Source organism: Macrobrachium nipponense, chromosome 34, assembly GCF_015104395.2.
Source record: "Macrobrachium nipponense isolate FS-2020 chromosome 34, ASM1510439v2, whole genome shotgun sequence".
In the NCBI taxonomy this organism is placed as follows: Eukaryota; Metazoa; Arthropoda; class Malacostraca; order Decapoda; family Palaemonidae; genus Macrobrachium; species Macrobrachium nipponense.
Genome location: NC_061095.1, coordinates 15,222,838 through 15,241,553, shown reverse-complemented (window position 1 = coordinate 15,241,553; position 18,716 = coordinate 15,222,838). Strand labels below are relative to the sequence as shown.

Genomic DNA, 18,716 nt, shown 5'->3' with positions numbered 1-18,716 from the left:
TTATCAATTATTAAGTCAAACTCTTTAGTATTAGGAGGTCTATATATTACTATGTTCATCAATTTTTCAGATTCAAATTCTACCGCTATTAGTTCACATTCTGAGTTACTATATTTCTCATATATTTTTTCCTTGTTTTTTGTCTTTCCCATATATTGCGGTTCCCCCTTGATTCCTATTTTTTCTATCTGATCTATAAGTTTTGGAACCCTTTTATTTGATCATCATTCCAGTCTCTTGGGAATACCAGGTTTCACTTATATTCATTATATCTATTTTCTTTTCATTTGGGTTGTTCTTCTAAGTACTCTATTTTTCTTTTTGAGTTACTTCGTAACTAAACCCATGCGCATTCATCACTATGATGGTTTGCGTGTTTTCTCCTTCATTTAATACTGGTAGTAATAAGGATTTTCCATGTCTCTTTTCTGTTCTGGTAGTTGTTCTTTTTTTCATTTCCAGAAATTTCTGACATTAAAAAATCCAACTTTTCGCATAAATATTTGATCTTCCTTCATCATAATTATTCATTTTGTGCAGAATCTGCAATTTCTCCGTTTCTGCAATATCTCAAATTGATTGGTGGTTTGCTTTTCTCTTTTACCTGATATTCTTGATTTCTCTTATCTTTAATTTTTGTTTCTTTCTTATTTTGGATTTTTATTACTTGGTTGGTTATTTATTTGATTATGATTCATGGGCTACATGGGTGCATATATTTGCATTTTTTGTCGAACTTACATCCTTTTCCTTCTTTTAGGTTTTTACATATTTTTTGGATGCAGATCTCTGCAATCATCCCCATATCCATCTAAGTATGCACATTTACCATATATTTCATAGTTTTGACATATCTTAGGATGTTTGTAGTAACATCTTTCTCAAATCTGCAATTCCCTCTTTTCAAAAGGTTGCAGATTTTGTCTTTCTTGTCTATTTTTTTTTTTTTCCTCTTTCCCGTCATTGTATAGATCTGGGTAGAGCCTCTTCGGGATTTGCTTTTTCTGTTGTCATATCGTAATTTAATTTATTTCTTCGTAGGTATGCTGCTTTATTGCCTCATATGTATATCAATGAGTATCTCTGCATCCATACTTTTTTATCTTGTTCTTTGTTTTCCTTATTTTTTTCTGTCATTTCATTTTTGTTTACTTCTCTTCCGTTTTCCTCTTCTTCTTTTTCTTCTTCTTCCTCTTCCTCTTCTTCTTCATCCTCACTCTTTGTACATTCAATCTTGATTTAATAACATTGTCTATCCATGATGACATGTTGACAAAAAATTCTTGTATCTTTTCTCAAAATCTTGTATTACCTCAGCACACTGTGGATGGGTCGGAATGTTGCATGCAGCACATTTTCTGATTAGGTTTTGTGGATTGACTATTGCTATACCAAACCTTACACAGTTTGCATGCTTTTGGCATTCTTTTTCCTAATGCATCAATTAGGATATTCACAAGATTCACCTTATCATTTTCTTTGTCGGATATGTTGGTTTATGTATATTTTTCTTTATGAGTCTCTTGACCACTTGGATTTTATTTGGAACTTCTTCAATTATTTTCAAGATGTTTTCATTAGATTTGTTCCAGTTGTTTGAAGGGATTATATCCTTCTAATATATTCATGAATGCTTTTGCATCTCTTTTTGGTTAGGACTGTTGCTGATTTCATAGATGAGAAATGCCAGTTCCCTTCCTGCTACCTCATCGTATTGCGAATCTGCTAAACACGCCAAATTACGCCACCTCTTCCCGCAGTTGGAACTTACTGCCATCTTGTTCTGATTTATAGTATTACACTTGATAAACTAACTTAGAAGACGCTTTATCCTACTATTTTCACACTAATCTTATCACCGATAGTTCACGAACACTTCTAGATATTTCTCAAATTCTAGTCGTATGTTAAACTTGTGATATCTGTGATTAATCTGACTTCACGCGGGTACGTCTCACCAAGCAAGATGGCTACTACGAGAGAGGTTAATGGAAATACACAAAGAAAAAATCCATTTATAAATTATCTTCATCGCTTTTGAGTACAAATATCCAAGTCTTATATAAAGTTGTAATATCAATTAAAGATCTATGCACGATTAATATTGGTTTTCTGTGTGTTTGTCGACCACGAAGCCATTTTATGTAGAATAATCTTTCAGTCATTATTCACAGTTTTCTAAAAATAAGTTGCATGTTTCAGTGATGGAGAGAGTAGGTTATGTGCTAACGGTATCTATCCTTGAAGCACTAACTAGAACTGGTATGTATCTGGCTGTCACTAAAAATCGTACTTTTGTTTCTTATTGTTATGTGCCAATTTTGTTTGTATTATCTGATGAGTACATTTTACAGCGCCGAACTTATTTCCCGTGTTGTTATGCCGCGTTCAGAACTGCATTCCTCTCCTTTTATTACTTGTCTGTTCTGTATATAAATCATGTTTGAAACTCCCCCCCCCCCCCCCCTTCCCCCCCTTACCCTATTTGAGAAGCGGCCATTCCTCTGCAGATCATAAATTTAACTTCTGCACAACAGCGCTGGATCACAGACGTTTAAAAGAATTCCCGCTCTAAGGTCGAGTGTTGTCACCATCGCATTGTATTCGTGTCACCTCGGTACGCCTTGACAAGTTAAACATAATGTATTGTAAAAGCGCCTACTTCGTTGCACGGGTATATCTTGCACGATTTCGCGCACGTCCTCTCCATCTCCCCCTTCCATGAAATCTATTTTATCCCTTTTATCACTCCTGAAATCTTCTTCAAGTTCAAAAACATCATAAGTTGATCGCCTTGCGCCAAGAGGGTTGTGCTAACTCCGCCATCACATTTTTTTATTTTTTCTGTTTTATGCAAATGAGCCAGTGTGCACTTTGCTCGGATCTTCCTCGAGAATCAGTCATGCTATCGTATCTTTGACACGCTATCTGCCCAGGTATGGAACTGCTTACCATGTTACGGCGTCGACTTCTTGACGATCGTTTTATGTCTTAAGAGGTTTGTAGATAAAAAAAAGAGAGAGGAAAAAAAAAAAAACACTGGGGTTTGTCGATGCTACTGTAGTGAAAGGAGATGAATGTGGCCTTATTATAATACTAACGTGTTTATCTTTCGGTGTGTCTTTACAATTCTGCTACATATCATTTTAACTTCGTTTTTTGTCATTTCGAACTATGCAGCCAGTGTTGGTGAAAACAACTTAAATCTAAGCTTGCCTTTGTAAACAGGAAAAGGATGATATTCGAAGCTGCATAAATGATTTAATGAACGATTTCCTCCTACTTGGCTGTGGCGCTTTTACTGTTAAGTTCAACTATTTTTCAACACTATTCTTGAGTGATTGCACTCACTGAGTTGAGTGATTGCATTCACTATACTTGTGCGCAACCTTTAGTGGCTTAACGCGTTTAGTATCCTGGCAATATGCGACCACTTCGGTTTGTCTTCTGCGTCGTGCCGTGTTTCGAAAAATAACTTCTTTTCCACGCCCGCCTTCGTTTAGTTTATGGGTTCCGTCTGTGTGTAGAATCTGATGGTCATTTATATATCAGATGTACATGTAATTGTATCAGGCACAATGGCCTCTTAACTTCTTAAATGTTTCGCGTTTTTTTTTTCTTTTTTTTGGGGGGAGGGAATGGATACGTTATTGCAATTACATATGTATACATATACATTCATTTATATATTATGTATATATATATATATATATATATATATTATTTGTATGTGCACGCGCGCGCGTGCTCTTGGTTGCAAGGTGAGCATCTTGGTTAAGTGGAGCAGAGTTGTTTACGATTACTATATCTGCAGATTGCTCCTGACTCACTTACCCGCATTGGTTCTCTGCTGGAAATGGATGCCAGCCTTAGCACTGGAGTCCAGGAAGAAAAGTGCGCGGAGTTTAGCATATTCATCCGTAAAGAAAGGCTCTCTAACCCCCTTCAAAAAAACAAAAAAAAAAAAAGGGGGGGGGGGCGCATTTGATAAACAACGCAAATAATTGAATGTGTACGGATAACCGCTCTGAAAATGATTATCATTGTAAATACATATTTTGTTCAGCGATTACAAAATCGTCATATCACGGTCCAGGTGAAAGCAAGGCACGCCAAATAATTAAAAACTAACGTAATTCGTTTACATAGAATCTTCCTGGACGATGCAACCTTCAAAGGAAACTAGTGCACATAGTCGCAGCTTCTTCATATGCTCGGAACATTCGAGATAATAGAAGGCTGTATTTAATTGTTTATTTTTGTATTCGTATATTTTATTACGTATGGTCTTGGCCTGCCACCTCGGTGGCCGCGAGTGCGATTCTCGGGCATTCCATTGAGGTGTGAGAGATGTGTAATATTTCTGGTGATAGAAGTTCACTTTCGACGTGGTTGGGAAGTCACGTATAGCCGCTGATCCCGTTGCTGAATAACCACTGGTTCCATGCAACGTAAAAACACCATACAAACAAACAAACAAACAATATTACTTTTCAACGTCACTGTTGACTATGTAGTGAGTAAACAATTTTGCCACAGTTATTCATTTACCATTGTCAAACGCACTCAGGACATCATATAGTTATTAGTTCCCAACCGACAAAGTCAGGCACGAGCCATATCATCAGGATTTTTCGTATACATAAGTAGATCATATATGTATATGCATATATGTAATATATGAAGGGAAATCCTTCGTCTGTCTGTCTGTCTGTCTGTCACTCTTACCTTGTCATATGTAGAGTTGTGTAGATTTACTAGTACTTGATATAATTATTTTTGCTGATAAATATTTAAGTACACAAATACATTGGTACGTGTCATATGTAAAGTTGTGTAGATTTACTAGTACTTGATATTATTTTTGTAGATAAATTCATAAGTACACAAATACATTGGTACGTGTGTTTAAAAGGGCGTAAAGATATACAGATACGTGAAAGTGAAAGGTTTGTGTATGTACATGCTTATAACTGATTCACTTAAGGTAGATTCTCGTATGAGCCTTATTCTTACGAGACGTTTGTTTGGTGGCCGCTGATTGGCTGGTACCGGGAGGAAGGCAGCTCCCAGCCAATCAGCGGCCGCCAAACTAACGTCTCGTAGGCATAGGGATCATCCAAGAATCTACCTTAAGTGAACCAGTTATAGGTACACAGGCACATATATTTTGAAGGGCGTGAAATGCATGATTGCCATTACTGCGTATGGTAGATGGTATAGACTAATGGTGACATTTTCTTGATTTACCCTTCAGTTGGTATCATAAATTCTATAGAAAATTGATATCTGTTTCAAGTATTAATGTTCTTGCAGTGTGAAAGCTCATTACTTTTACAGATTCTGCTGATTTGTTTCAAGTTAAATGAAACTGTTTTTCCCTCCACAGTATTTGGTTTTTCGGGACTTTAAAAATAGAAAACATTTTGCATAGTGCTTTGCTTCTAACTGGAAAAATAAGTGGACATTTTTATATTTCCATCTCCTTTTTGCCCCGAGATTCCCCGTAGAATTTTTACTGGGAATGTTAACAAAGGGGGGGGAGGGGGGCGGCATGTTTACGTACTCTTCAAATGACGAGTTGAAGGCCAGGGACGAAAATAGGTTAAAATTATTCAGTTTTCATGATCAGTGTTTCGTCGCAAGAGATGAAAATATCGAGTTATGGGCAAACATCGTGGCAAATATTCAGGACGTTGAAATGTGAAGTAGCTTGCAGTTCTCATTGTAAAGAGCAACTTCATTAACTCATTTCCGTGGTGTATGCGCGTCACAAGTTATTTTGCCAAGTCGTAAATCCTCTCGAGGATTTGTTATTGTCTGAATAACATAAAAGCAAATAACAAATAGCTTCGTTCCCTTTCCAAAGCAGAATATAAACAGCGACTTATTGTGCTCGCGAACACATCACAGCTACAGTGTGTTGTGGTGTGTGTGTGTGTGTGTTGTACCACTGTGCCTGCGTATGCAATCAAGGGAAGGCATGAACGATTACTTGGCGATCGTCTTTGCTCGCTTTTCTTGTTGGGCTGTGCATTGCCTAGCGAATCAGCCTGAGCAGTGTGACGTTGGCCCATCTGTCCACAGCCAAAGGCTAATGTAATCCCATCTGAAGAAGTCGAATGTAAGTCGCAAAGATGGATGGGTAGATAGAGATAGGGATAGGGAGAGAGATGGAGAGAGGAAGCTTAAACAGACTGATGAGATGCTGCGTAATTCTTCCTTGGGGCGACATTTATGATATGGAGTATATATATTTATGCACACTATATATATATACATACGTACATACATGCATATACATATATATATATATATATATATATATATATATACATATATATATATATATATATATATATATATATATATATATATATATTATCGTATAAAAACTCATTATATTATTATTATTATTATTATTATTATTATTATTATTATTATTATTATTGGTGAAGCAAATCCACAGTTATGTAAATGTGCATATATTTAAATTTAAAAAACAGCAGGGATAGCTTTCGGGAATCTGTACGGTTCCCCTTATCGGAGATTGATAAGGGGAACCGTACAGATTCCCGAAAGCTATCCTTGCTGTTTTTAAATTTAAATATATGCACACTTAATTACTGTGGATTTGCTTCTCCATTTGAAGACTCGTGCTACTATGAGGATTTTTTTTTAATATTATTATTATTATTATTATTATTATTATTATTATTATTATTATTATTATTATTATTATTATTATTGGGCTTACTTAATATTCCTAATTACCTTTATGTTATGTGATGAATCAACATTTATATATATATATATATATATATATATATATATATATATATATATATATATATATATATTTCTTCCGATTCTCGTTCGTCAATTTCTGGTGAAAAATACGCAGACTTCCTTCTTCCATTTATTGAAGAAGGAAGTCTGCATATTTTTCACCAGAAATTGGACGAACGAGAATCGGAAAAAACTTCGTCACTATGAAGAACCTGCAAGGAAACTTATTGATGCCCATAAAGCAGTTGCTTTTAACGAAAATTGTATTAGAGAAAAACTAGCCCTAAAAGTGTGTGTGTGTTTATATATATATATATATATATATATATATATATATATATATATATATATATATATATATATATATATATATATCTGTGCGTGTGTGGATTTATATCGAAACAACGGTAATCAGGAATATTAAGCAACCACACTAATAATAATAATAATAATAATGAATAATAATAATAATAATAATAATAATAATAATAATAATAAATGTGTTTTGATAAAGGTAAAATCCACCTTAGAATTGCTGACTCAATCTCCTCGGTGTTTCTGTATGTTTGCTTGTTGAAAAATTGATGACATCCGGGTAATCCCGAAGTCCTAAGATTTCCTTTATGTGTGGCATTCTTTCCTTTCATCCTCCTGCCACCCCCCCTTCCCTCCCCTCCACCCTCCCTAACCACCCCCTCCACCCTCCCTACCCCCTCCACTCCCCCCCTCCCATTCTTCCTTCTCGTCCTCATTCCCACCCTAGAGGTTGTTCGCTCCGAAATGAAGGTAGTAATGAAATATGAAGGAGGGTGGGAAATATATTTTCTATATATTGTTGTTTGTTTATTTCGAAGCGGAGATAAGGGTTTTGATATAAGGTATCTGAAGGTTAGTTAGTTCTTATAAGAGTATCTGTACAAGATGAAGATTAGATGTTTGTTGAAAGACGTCATTGGAAAATAGACAGATATGTATATATATATATATATATATATATATATATATACATACATATACATATACATATATAATGTGTGTGTTTGTGTGTGTGTGTGTTTTACTGATTTACGAAAATATGGAATGTGATGAATATATGAATAAAGACAGATCCACGAAGGAAAGAGAAACGATGGAGTTCCGCAAGGCCTTTCGACTTCTTGTCCTTTATATATTATATATATGTGTGTGTGTGTGTGTGTGTACATATATATCTATATATATAGTATATACTTTTTAATCGTTGAAAGAAGTTTATTTATACAGCACGGTTGACTGTTATGTAATAATGAAATCCCGTAGATCGAATTTACTGTCTGCACGGTTTTTGCTTCATTGTTAAAAATTAACATTTTAATGGTGTCGATTTTGAATGCAACAAACTAAATTAGAATTATCTACAAAATTATAAGAATTATCGACGACGATGGAAACCAACTTAAAGCATAGAAGAAGTGAATAATGATGTGAAATATATTTATAAATTGATGATCGGAATTTTGGGTAACCATAACCCAACTTACCGTAGTACGTTGGGAAAAACGGCCATTTAAGATTATAAAGCTTAACTGCTGACCGTGTGAACATATAAGAATGGTCGCGGCACAATATTGTAATCTGGGAACCTGCTAAAGAAGATGTAGATTAACGTTAATTCATATATTTTTAAATATGAATGACGTTAGGTCAATGAGAATGACGTAGGGGTTCGAACTAATAATGAATAAATTAAGCCTGAACGATGACCTTGAAAATGATAAATATGCCATAATCCAAGATAAATGACGTAGGGAAAAAACACTAATTAATAAATTGATAAATAGGTAAATAAAGGCTAGAAATCAATAAATAAAGGCTAGAAATCAAACCTGAAACGACCTAGGAAGGTATTACGAAATAAAGATGAATCAATGACTAAACAAATATGAATATATTAACTGTAGACGTCAAGAAACTGAATTAATGAACTTTCATATGAAAAATATGAATAGCCGTGGCGGAGTGGGGGCGGGGGGGGGGGGGGGGGGGGGAGGGGGAGTGACGATGAATGAAAAGGGACAAGCTCTTGCCAAGTGTGACCAGAGCCATATTTTGTATGGATGCCTGGAAAGCCTTACAAATTGGAGCGTTTTCCTTGGGACGGGTGAATTCCATCATGCGCTTCTGTAGCGGCTATTTCGAGTCGGTGGCGAGCTCTCTCTCTCTCTCTCTCTCTCTCTCTCTCTCTCTCTCTCTCTCTCCTCAAGTTTGGTTATGGTTTTGTTCTCCCTCGCTCTCTCTATGGAAATGATGGGATAGGACAGACGAAAGAGCAAAATATAACTCTCTCTCTCTCTCTCTCAAGTTTGGTTATGGTTTTGTTCCCTCTCGCTCGCTCTCTCTTTGTCCATGATAAAATTAAACAGATTGAAAGTGTGAATTGTAATATTCTCTCTCTCTCTCTCTCTCTCTCTCTCTCTCTCTCTCTCATATTTTTTTATTGGCATTTATACTTGATCGTCCCGAACCTTTCAAGTGCAATAGAAGTATCAGTTTTGTTGTTCACGTCTCATTGCACGTCTAAGACTTCTGGCCTTCATCTAATCTTTCATTTGACAGCTGTTTATTATTATTATTATTATTATTATATTTATATTATTATTTAAATTATTTTATTATAATTAAATATATAAACACCAGTAGTAGTAGTAGTAGTAGTAGTAGTAGTAGTAGTAGTAGTAGTTTTATAATATGAAAATACCACTTGTGATGGTAATAATATATGCAATAAAGTGAATTGTCCCGCTTTTCCTTTGAAGGATGCCTGCCAATCATGTTAGCCGTCATCCATTTGTGCATTTTCATTAATTTTGTATTCCCGGTTCGACCTCTCTCTCTCTCTCTCTCTCTCTCTCTCTCTCTCTCTCTCTCTCTCTCTCTCTCTCTCTCTCTTATTATTATTATTCCTGTGTCCAAAAATATATTTGACATTTACATTTTTATCAATTCTATTTCCAGTTTGACATTCTCTCTCTCTCATCTCTCTCTCTCTCTCTCTCTCTCTCTCGTCCTCTCTCTCTTCCCTCTCTCTCTCTCTCTCATCATACCTAATTCCTTTATACGAATTTGGATTTTACATTTACATTTTTATTGATTCTATTTCCAGTTTGACTTGCTCTCTCTCTCGCCTCCTCTTCTCTCTCCTCTCCTCTCCATCTCGTCTCTCTCTCTCTCTCTCTCTCATTTTTCTTCTATTTCCTGTGTACGGAATTTCATTTTCTCATGATTTTTTTTTCTGTTTTCGGTCCATTTAAGAAAAATTTGAGAGCGGTGTCCCAACCGCGGTTGGCCATATTGATCGAATTGCATCACTCATTGTGTGTCGGTTCAGGGAGGGGTCAGTCGTCTGGTGTGGGCTTTCTTGTCCGTATTGACTGGTCCTCCGAATGCCTCTCCTGCTGCAACATTTTTTTTTCTTAGGTTCACCATGTCTGGGACGGTTGTGTGCAGTAGTATATAATATATATATATAGATATATATTATATATATATATATATATATATATGTATATATGATATATATATTTATATATATATATATAGATATATATATATATATATATAGTATAAAATATATATATATGTGTGGGTGTTTGTGTGTGTTGTATATATATATATATATATATATATATATATATATATATATATATATATATATATATATGGATGTGTTCAGTACTTTGTTTTCTAATAATTTAACTTATTTTTAGTGTAAACTTTGGCACAAAACATTTCTCTGTTTGTGTGAATGGTTACAGGCAATACTGGTCTTACGCAAATTTTACAATTATTCAGATGACTGTGAGCTTTTTGTATTTTTTCAACCATTAGTAATCGAACAATGTCCATTTTTAGAGTATCATGACTCCCAGCTTCTACTAATTGTCTTATTTTGGGCTTTTATTTTGAGTTAGGTACTTTCTTGTCAAGAAAATTATAGAATGTACTTGACATTGGTGCAGTATCAAGGGCTAGGCTGTTTGGTTTACTGGATTCTTATAGAATATTTGGTTTTTGTTTGTTTACCCAGGCTTTTCATAAGTAGGGACCGCTTTTCGCGAAAGTAATATACGTAAAGTATACAGTAAAAATAAGTTTTTGGTGTAATTTAAGTAAGAAATGAAATAAAAGATATATCTTATACAGGAACGTTACCATAGTTCTTTTTTGTCATGGTTGAGAGATTTGAAATTTTATTTAATCACTTCATTTCCTAGACACTATTCATCTTTTAGACAGTGTTAATTCTTTTAATATTCAGTTAGATTGGTTGGTTTGGAGAAGTGACCAGGAAACACATATATATAAGTTGATGAACATAACCTACCTAATTAAAGTGGATGAACATAATATACATAAGATAAAACTGCAATGTTTTATCTGAATGCATTATCCTTACAAATTATCAGCAGGAAATCGTTCCCTCCACGAAAAGGTGACATCGCAGAGATTTGCGACACTTATCATCCTTACCAGACGAATCAATATTCATATATTATAGCATCACCATGGTTATCATATCAGTCATTTCCATTACGCAGAGTAGGTGACCACCCATTATTATTAGCAATACCAAATCACCACCAGCCACTGAAAGAAGAACTAGACCATAATAATTTAACCATTGAAGGTATTCCGTTTGACGACCTAACCAGATGAAGTCAGTCCCCCTGTGTTGGTGTATATGTGCGTCTTGTGGTTGGGGGAAGGAAGGGGGATCGGGAAGGGGTGGGTGGGTGGTGGGTGGGGGTGGGGTGGTCGCTGAAAGGGGTATCCAGCCATTAACAATCCAGATGCCTTTTGTTTTGGGTCATCAGCATTCGTCCTGTTGAGGTGTGTGATTCTCTCTTCATGCGTTGCAGCTCTGCGTGTTTCGTCACAGTCCTTTTGTTGTAGTTTCGTGAATTTCTTGTTGCGGTTGTGGTCTGGGTTGTTGTTGTTGTTATTATGGTGTTAATAGAGCAGCTAAAAGGCCGTTGGGTTAATATTTTTTGTTATGACCTTGTAAATATCCAAGAAATTCCTTTGATTTATATATTATATATATATATATATATATATATATATATATATATAGAGAGAGAGAGAGAGAGAGAGAGAGAGAGAGAGAGAGAGAGAGAGAGAGAAAATATGTGTGTGTGTGTCTTGTACTTCTACAGTAGTCCTGTAGATGAAGAATACAAGAGATTTTCACATGAAAATAAAAGTAAGAGATGCTAAGACTTTTGACTCTTAATATAGTCATCTTCAGTGTACGGAAGATGAACTTATAATAAAAGACGAAAGTCTTGATATATTATGCTTTTATTACCTTTCTTGAACGAGGTACGAATATAATAGATCTGCACATGAAAATAAAATTAATAGATGCCAAGACTTTTCGACTTTTATTAAAAAGTCATCTTCAGGATCCTGAAGTTGAGTTTATAATAAAAGACGAAAGTCTTCGTATGTATTTTTTTTTATTACCCTAAAGGAGAAACGAGGTAAATAGTTAAATGGTTGGTATATTTGCGTTCAGAAACCTGTAAGAGAAAGAAGAGAAATAATCGAATTAATATTTTCACGTTCAGAAATCGTCCTGTAACGTGCATGTGTACCAGTTATCTCCGCGAACGTCAAGGAACTCGAGTTAATTCTTGAAGAAGCTGATAAGCAGGCAACCCATATGACATGTCATGCTTCAAAGAGGACGACTTGGTGGTGGAAGGACTTGCTGCAGAATTAAGGGCAGACTAAGGCTGCTGAAGAAGTCTAAAGGGTTGGAGAGATGGTAGGGGAAGGGAGGGGGGTGCCATGATGTTGAGATGGTAGGGGGAGGGAGGAGGGGTGTGCCATGATGGTAGTTTCTTGAGAGACGTTCTTAGTATGTCTTAGGGAAGGGGTTGAGGAAGGGCGAGGGAGGGAGGGAAGGGGGGTAAGGAGGTATGGAGGAAAGGAGGGAATATTCATGTGTCTGAGAAAGAAAAAGGGGGGCAGAAGGAGGGAGGGGGGGTCGATGAGAAGGAGGGGGTGTCGGTTGTCTCTCTCCCAGTCGCTTGGTAGCGCTCGTTTCTTGTGTTGGTGTGAGAGTGTGTCGTTAGTATATATAGTGTCTTCCTCCTTCCTCGTCTGCCTTTGCTCGGTATTATTATTAATTATATTAATAATAATATTATTAATATTAATTAAATAATAGAGAGGAGTGCAGTCCGCCTCGTTCGTCCAGTGCATCTCTCTGCTGCATATTCGACCCCCTACTCTATTTAGTCTTCCAAGCCATGGCTCCCAACACCAGTACACTGGCTTCCAACGACGGTCTCAACGCCAACGCCTCCGCCGCCGCCCCTACTCCTTCTTCCCCTTCTTCTTCTTCTTCTTCTTCTTCCAAGGGCGGCGCGCCGGTGGGGGCAGCAACGGCCCGTGGCCCGCCCGCGACTTTTCCGCCGGAGTTAATACAGGTATATATATATGTGGGTGTCTGCTGTTTGGGGTTTTGCCCAGATCATATAGAATTCGAGATGGGTTGAGTTTAGTTTCTTCATATTGAAGAAAACAAATAGTTTGTTATACGTATTTTTAGAATGATTTTTTGTTAATTATAAATTTCAGTTCGGTTTATTGATTATATATTTGTGAACATAATATACAGCCTAATTATGTCTTGAATAAACACGAAAACATTAATTGCCCTTGAATCTGGAATGTCTTTTTCAGATCCTTATTTACAGAATAAACAACGTAACCTGTAAACAAATATTATGCAAGGATTATCTCATATATATAAGTAGACACTCAAGACACTTAATTAACCCAAAGCATCTACAGCAACTTCGTACTCTCTCAAGCGGGTACGAAAGTGCCATCGGCCCCTCTTTAGAAATCTTAAGCGGGGCGCCTCGTCACCCGCTCTCGATCACATAGTTTTACGAGACCTCCTCCTCCTACACCTCCACCCTCTGGGGGGGGGGGGGGGGGGGGGGGGGGGGGGCAGAGCCGTCAACGCATGAGTCTTGTCAGGTGACCGGCGAATACTGGGTTGCGTGTGTGTGTGTGTGTGTGTATGTGTGTGTCATGTGGAGCCGGAAGACCACGTGGCTTGCCTACCTACCTACCTATCCGGCTCCCGTCTGAGCCTCCTGCTTCTTTCTCTTGCTAATATTTTCCCCTTTTCCCTCGTTTCCCCTTAGTCTATCTCTTATTCAAGAAGGTCTCCACTGTCCTCTTATTTTTTGCGGTAATTAGTTGTGAAGGCGGTTTAACGCTTTTTCTTGTTACTTTCGTCATTTGAGGGTACTTTCGATGCCTTGGCTTTCTCCTTTTCGGTCTTTCTTACCACGTTTCACTTTCTAATTTTGTTGACGGGTATTCTTTTCTGTATATATATATATATATATATATATATATATATATATATATATTCCTTTCTTTTTCTGTAATTGACGGCTTAATTGATTTGTGTATTAAAACCTCCCTGTATCTTTTACCAATGTTTGGTAGATTTCATTCTCTAAGAAAAAATTTCAGATAACTTGGATTAAGTTTTTTTTTTATAATCATTGACATTCTCTCTCTCTCTCTCTCTCTCTCTCTCTCTCTCTCTCTCTCTCTCTCTCTCTCTCTCCATACCCACCTAGATGCAAAACTTGATACGCCAAAAATTATCTTAAATAATAGGCATTTCGTTTGTATAAATAACCCCCCATAATTGGCTTTTATTCTGGCGCCTTTTAAATTGCTCGTGATTTAGACTGGGGTTAAACAACCCCAGTAACGTATTGTCCTGTTTCTTCGACATGTTAATAATTGAGAAAGTTGTAGCGGCTTATTGGTGTCGTGGTATTTGTCCTCCAATTGAAATGAAAGGTTTGTTAGGAAATCGCTTTACCTTTTTGGATAAATTTCAAGAGAGAGAGAGAGTGCCATATCATAGATGGGTTGATGTAGGAATGTGTTTGTGAGATAGATAGAGAGAGAGAGATAGATAGATAGCTTTTTAGGATTAATTTGACAAGCGAGAGAAATAGCGAGACGTCGCAGATGAGTTGGTGTATAAATGTATGTATGCGTGGAAAGAGAGAGAGAGAGAGAGAGAGAGAGAGAGAGAGAGAGAGAGAGAAGTCAAGATGAGCCCATGGTTTCTTTCAGTTTAAGTTTCAGAATTCCTTCTCTGTTGACAGATTGTATAGTGATTATATTTGCATGTCCAATATACCTTTCTAACATTATTATTATCTGTTTATCGGCTTCAAATTTTGTTGAGCATAAGAAGTATTTTATTATATTATATTATTCCATAAAGGATTAAATTATAGCTCTTACATTTCCCCTCTGATTCGTCTTGATAATCAGGTTGTACGGAATTATGCATTTGCCAGAGCTATATGCAACCTCTCGTGATAGGTTTTGGCTGTGGTCCATTCTCTCTCTCTCTCTCTCTCTCTCTCTCTCTCTCTCTCTCTCTCTCTCTCTCTCTCATTAATTCCTTGCAATGAAAGCTAAGTCGTATGCGCTGATCTTGGCGTGCTAAGGCATTAATATTGTCACCTTTAAGTTCATGGGCATTTAGTGCACAGCACGCGTAACTTATATCAGCTGAGAGAGAGAGAGAGAGAAGAGAGAGAGAGAGAGAGAGAGAGAGAGAGAGAAGGGGTTGCAGGATAGCATGCCCAACGAGATTCTATTTGAACCTTTTTCGGAAGTGTATTTTTTTTTTCTTTCCATTCTAAAGAGTTCATCTACATATCTCCTACCAGGGTATTTATGTGCTGATATTTTTGGTTTCGTATATTTTCCTGTGTAACCAGTATTAGGGAAAACGACTGATTGTTCAAAAAAGGAAAACCTGCTGATATATCTCCACCTGATTATTAGTCTTGTACCCAGAAGGTTTGCAACCATTCGACCTACTCATATGCACAAGTATCTACAAGTATCTCTCGGCATTCACATGATTTTCACTTGGAACCTTAGGTTTCTCTTTTGTTTTCGTATTCAGGTCTGTTCTTTTGAGAAAGTAATCCCGTCTCTACTGTTATGCCTTCCTCCCGCCCATCGAGTCTTCTTGCCCTGTTGCTAAATTCACTTTTTAATGTTCCTCTTTCGTTGCCGTTTGAAATGACGTTGTTTCGTATCACATAATTGAACGTTTTGTGTGGTATGTAATATGAAATTTTGATGCATCTTTTCCATTCAACTCCGTAATTTATGCAGTATATTCATGCACCAACTCATCTTTGATATGGCTACTCTCTCTCTCTCTCTCTGGTATGTCATAAAAGTCTTATTTATTATATTTATTACAATGTTAACTTGTTCCTGGTAGTTAGATCGGACCACGGGTCCACATCAGTCCTCTTAACCTCTTCTTAATGGTATCTTATATTTAAAAGGAAGTAACATGTTTACTTTCCCGTAGGTGGGTAGTGCCGTAAGTGGACCTCATGCACTGCACTGTAGGCATTACGTAAGGTTCTTTGCAGCGTGCCTTCGGCCCCTAGCTGCAATCCCCTTTCGTTCCTCTTACTGTACCTCCTTTCATATTCTCTTTCTTCATCTTACTGTCCACCCTCTCCTAACACTTCATTCTTAGTGCAACTGCTTTTAGGTTTTACTCCTTTTACACCATTCAAACCTTTTACTGTCAATTACTATTTCAGCGCTGTATGGCTTCATAGGTCCCAGTGTTTGGACTTTGTCCTAAATTCAATATTCAGTTCAATCAATATGTTAAGTGAAGTAATTTTGGTTTTGTGTACAACTGGGCGAAGATGAATACATCTACATAACGAATTCCATATAGTCATGGTTCTTCAACAGGGAATACCATATTTGGACAGCAGATCTGATTTTGATGCTACGATAGGCTACTCCGTATTGCTACTGTATAGTAGCTTCTGAGACGATGATGCGGCGTTGGCAGGTGTAGGTCATAGAAGAAAGTCTTGATACCTACCCATGTGTGTCAATCGGTGATCCTGATGGGGATTTCTTCTCGCCTTATGTGGGATCAGTCTGTTTCACTTAGGTTCTAGGTTACTGTATATCTACGAGGTCATTTGAACCATTTGCACTAAAAGGCATAAGCCAGCGTGTTGTATTTATGAAGGATGGTCTCGGATAATGCGGAGTTACAATGAATGATCTGTGAGAGAAATAGGACGACATTCACTGATATTTTGGCCTGATGACTTAACAGATTTGTTGAAATTTGTCTTCACCAATTACTTTCTCCATCTTGAACTTGAAATTTCGGATTTCAGTATAATAATATTCGCCATGTTGGTTATGTTTTTGCCAAGGTTTGTTTGTTCGTCTGTTAGTTAGGTAACAGGATTACGTACTGAATTGTGCCTCTTTTATGAAAATTTTCCAGTGGTAGGCTTCATGATGGTCAACGAATAAGCACATAGAGTTTGGTAGGTAGGCAAAAAAAAAGAAAGAAAAGGCAGCTTTATCCATTCAGCACTAAGGAAGTGAAAAGAGGGTGTTGGAGTGGTTGGACAGGAGAGACCTAGTAAATAATTGAAATGCAGCACAATAATTTTCTAGATGTGGAACGGAGCAAACCCCAATTGTTGTACCAAGAAGTAGAGAGGTTAGACAGCATGATTGAAGAAAGAAAGCTGGAGTGAAGGTAAATTAAAAATATAAAAGAAAGTAGGGGGCAACTTGGGGTCGAAGGAACGCCGTTAACACCCTTCAGTAATGCCTACGGTACTCAGCGTGAGGGTCACTGATGGCACCGCTTGTCCACTGGGTAACTTTTGTGGGAGAACGGTCCCTGTGTTGCGGGCGGGGTTGGTTTGTTCAGTCTTTTAGGCTTGGGAAACCGAAAAAAAAAAAATACACCATTACCGTAGATTTTGTTAAGCTAATCTAATAATTACTCCTACAAAGATAGTAAGATAGTCTTGATTGGCGGTTACGTCTCCTTTTAAACTATAGAATTTTGTCTGGAGCCAAACAACTAGCACAGGCGTTCTGGTCGATCATGGTATGCCCTGACAAGACTTTGATTTTGGCGGAGGTATGCACCCTCTGGATGCCCTTTCTTCTTGAATGACTAATAATAATAATACCAGTCCTTGTGCGTGAAGTCTATATTAGATTCACATCAACCGTGCATTTGACGTCTAGGCCAGTCCCTTACGACGCTCCTGACTGGCTGTTGATAAGCCAGTCACAGGGCTGGAAACTCAATCTCTCTCGAGAGAGTTCACGTAGGCAGGCTGTATGTTCCACCTCTCCTGAAAGTCGAATGCCTCAGGAGAGATGGAACTACATCCTGTGTATGTGAATTCTCGAGAGAGACTGAGAGTTTCCAGCCCTGTGATTGGCTTATCAACAGCCAGTCAGGAGCGTCGTAAAGGACTGGCCTAGACGTCAAATGCACGGTTGATGTGAATCTACTATTGTCCCCCCTTGTGCGTGAAGTCATCTAGTATGATCGTCACGTACTGAGGGAAGTTCAGGGTTCACCAAACGCTGAGTGTGATACAGATGAATGTTGTAGGATTATGCTTTTACACTGCCTCACCACCAAGATATTCAAATAACATTTTCGTAAGTAACTGACCTATTTATAGCATATCTAATAACTTTAGAGACAGATATTTTGCTATAATATTTGTGTTCATAAGCCTTCTAATTTAGTTCAGTGATTTTTAGGTGTAAATAGTATATTCATCATGAATTGTCTTTTTTTCTCGAGCGTAGCTACAGTAAAATAACTGCTGCCTTTTTTTTTGGCAAATATTATTTGATTCTATAATTATACTATAACTGACTCATGTTTCACTTGTAAATGCGGTATCAGGTGAAACTAAGATCATTTTAGCATCTTGTAAATAAACTTGTGTAAATTTTATTTCCCCACTCTTCTTTGTTTGCCTTATTTTAATTTCCTAAAA

The 18,716-nt window shown here is 37.0% G+C and overlaps 1 protein-coding gene across 2 annotated transcripts in view; it reads left to right on the top strand.

Moving 5' to 3' along the window:
* The window catches only part of LOC135207926 (terminal nucleotidyltransferase 5C-like), a 775,982-nt gene that overhangs the window by 302,765 nt on the left and 454,501 nt on the right, over positions 1 to 18,716 (top strand). Inside the window, exon 1 of one of the 2 annotated variants that reach the window (XM_064239878.1) lies at positions 12,869 to 13,265. The exons of the other annotated variant lie outside the window; for it this stretch is intronic. Within the exon in view, the coding sequence (XP_064095948.1) occupies positions 13,086 to 13,265 (180 nt within the window). The 5' untranslated portion in view covers positions 12,869 to 13,085. Of the gene's footprint in view, positions 1 to 12,868; positions 13,266 to 18,716 lie in introns of those variants that run through there. 2 annotated transcript variants of the gene reach the window in all.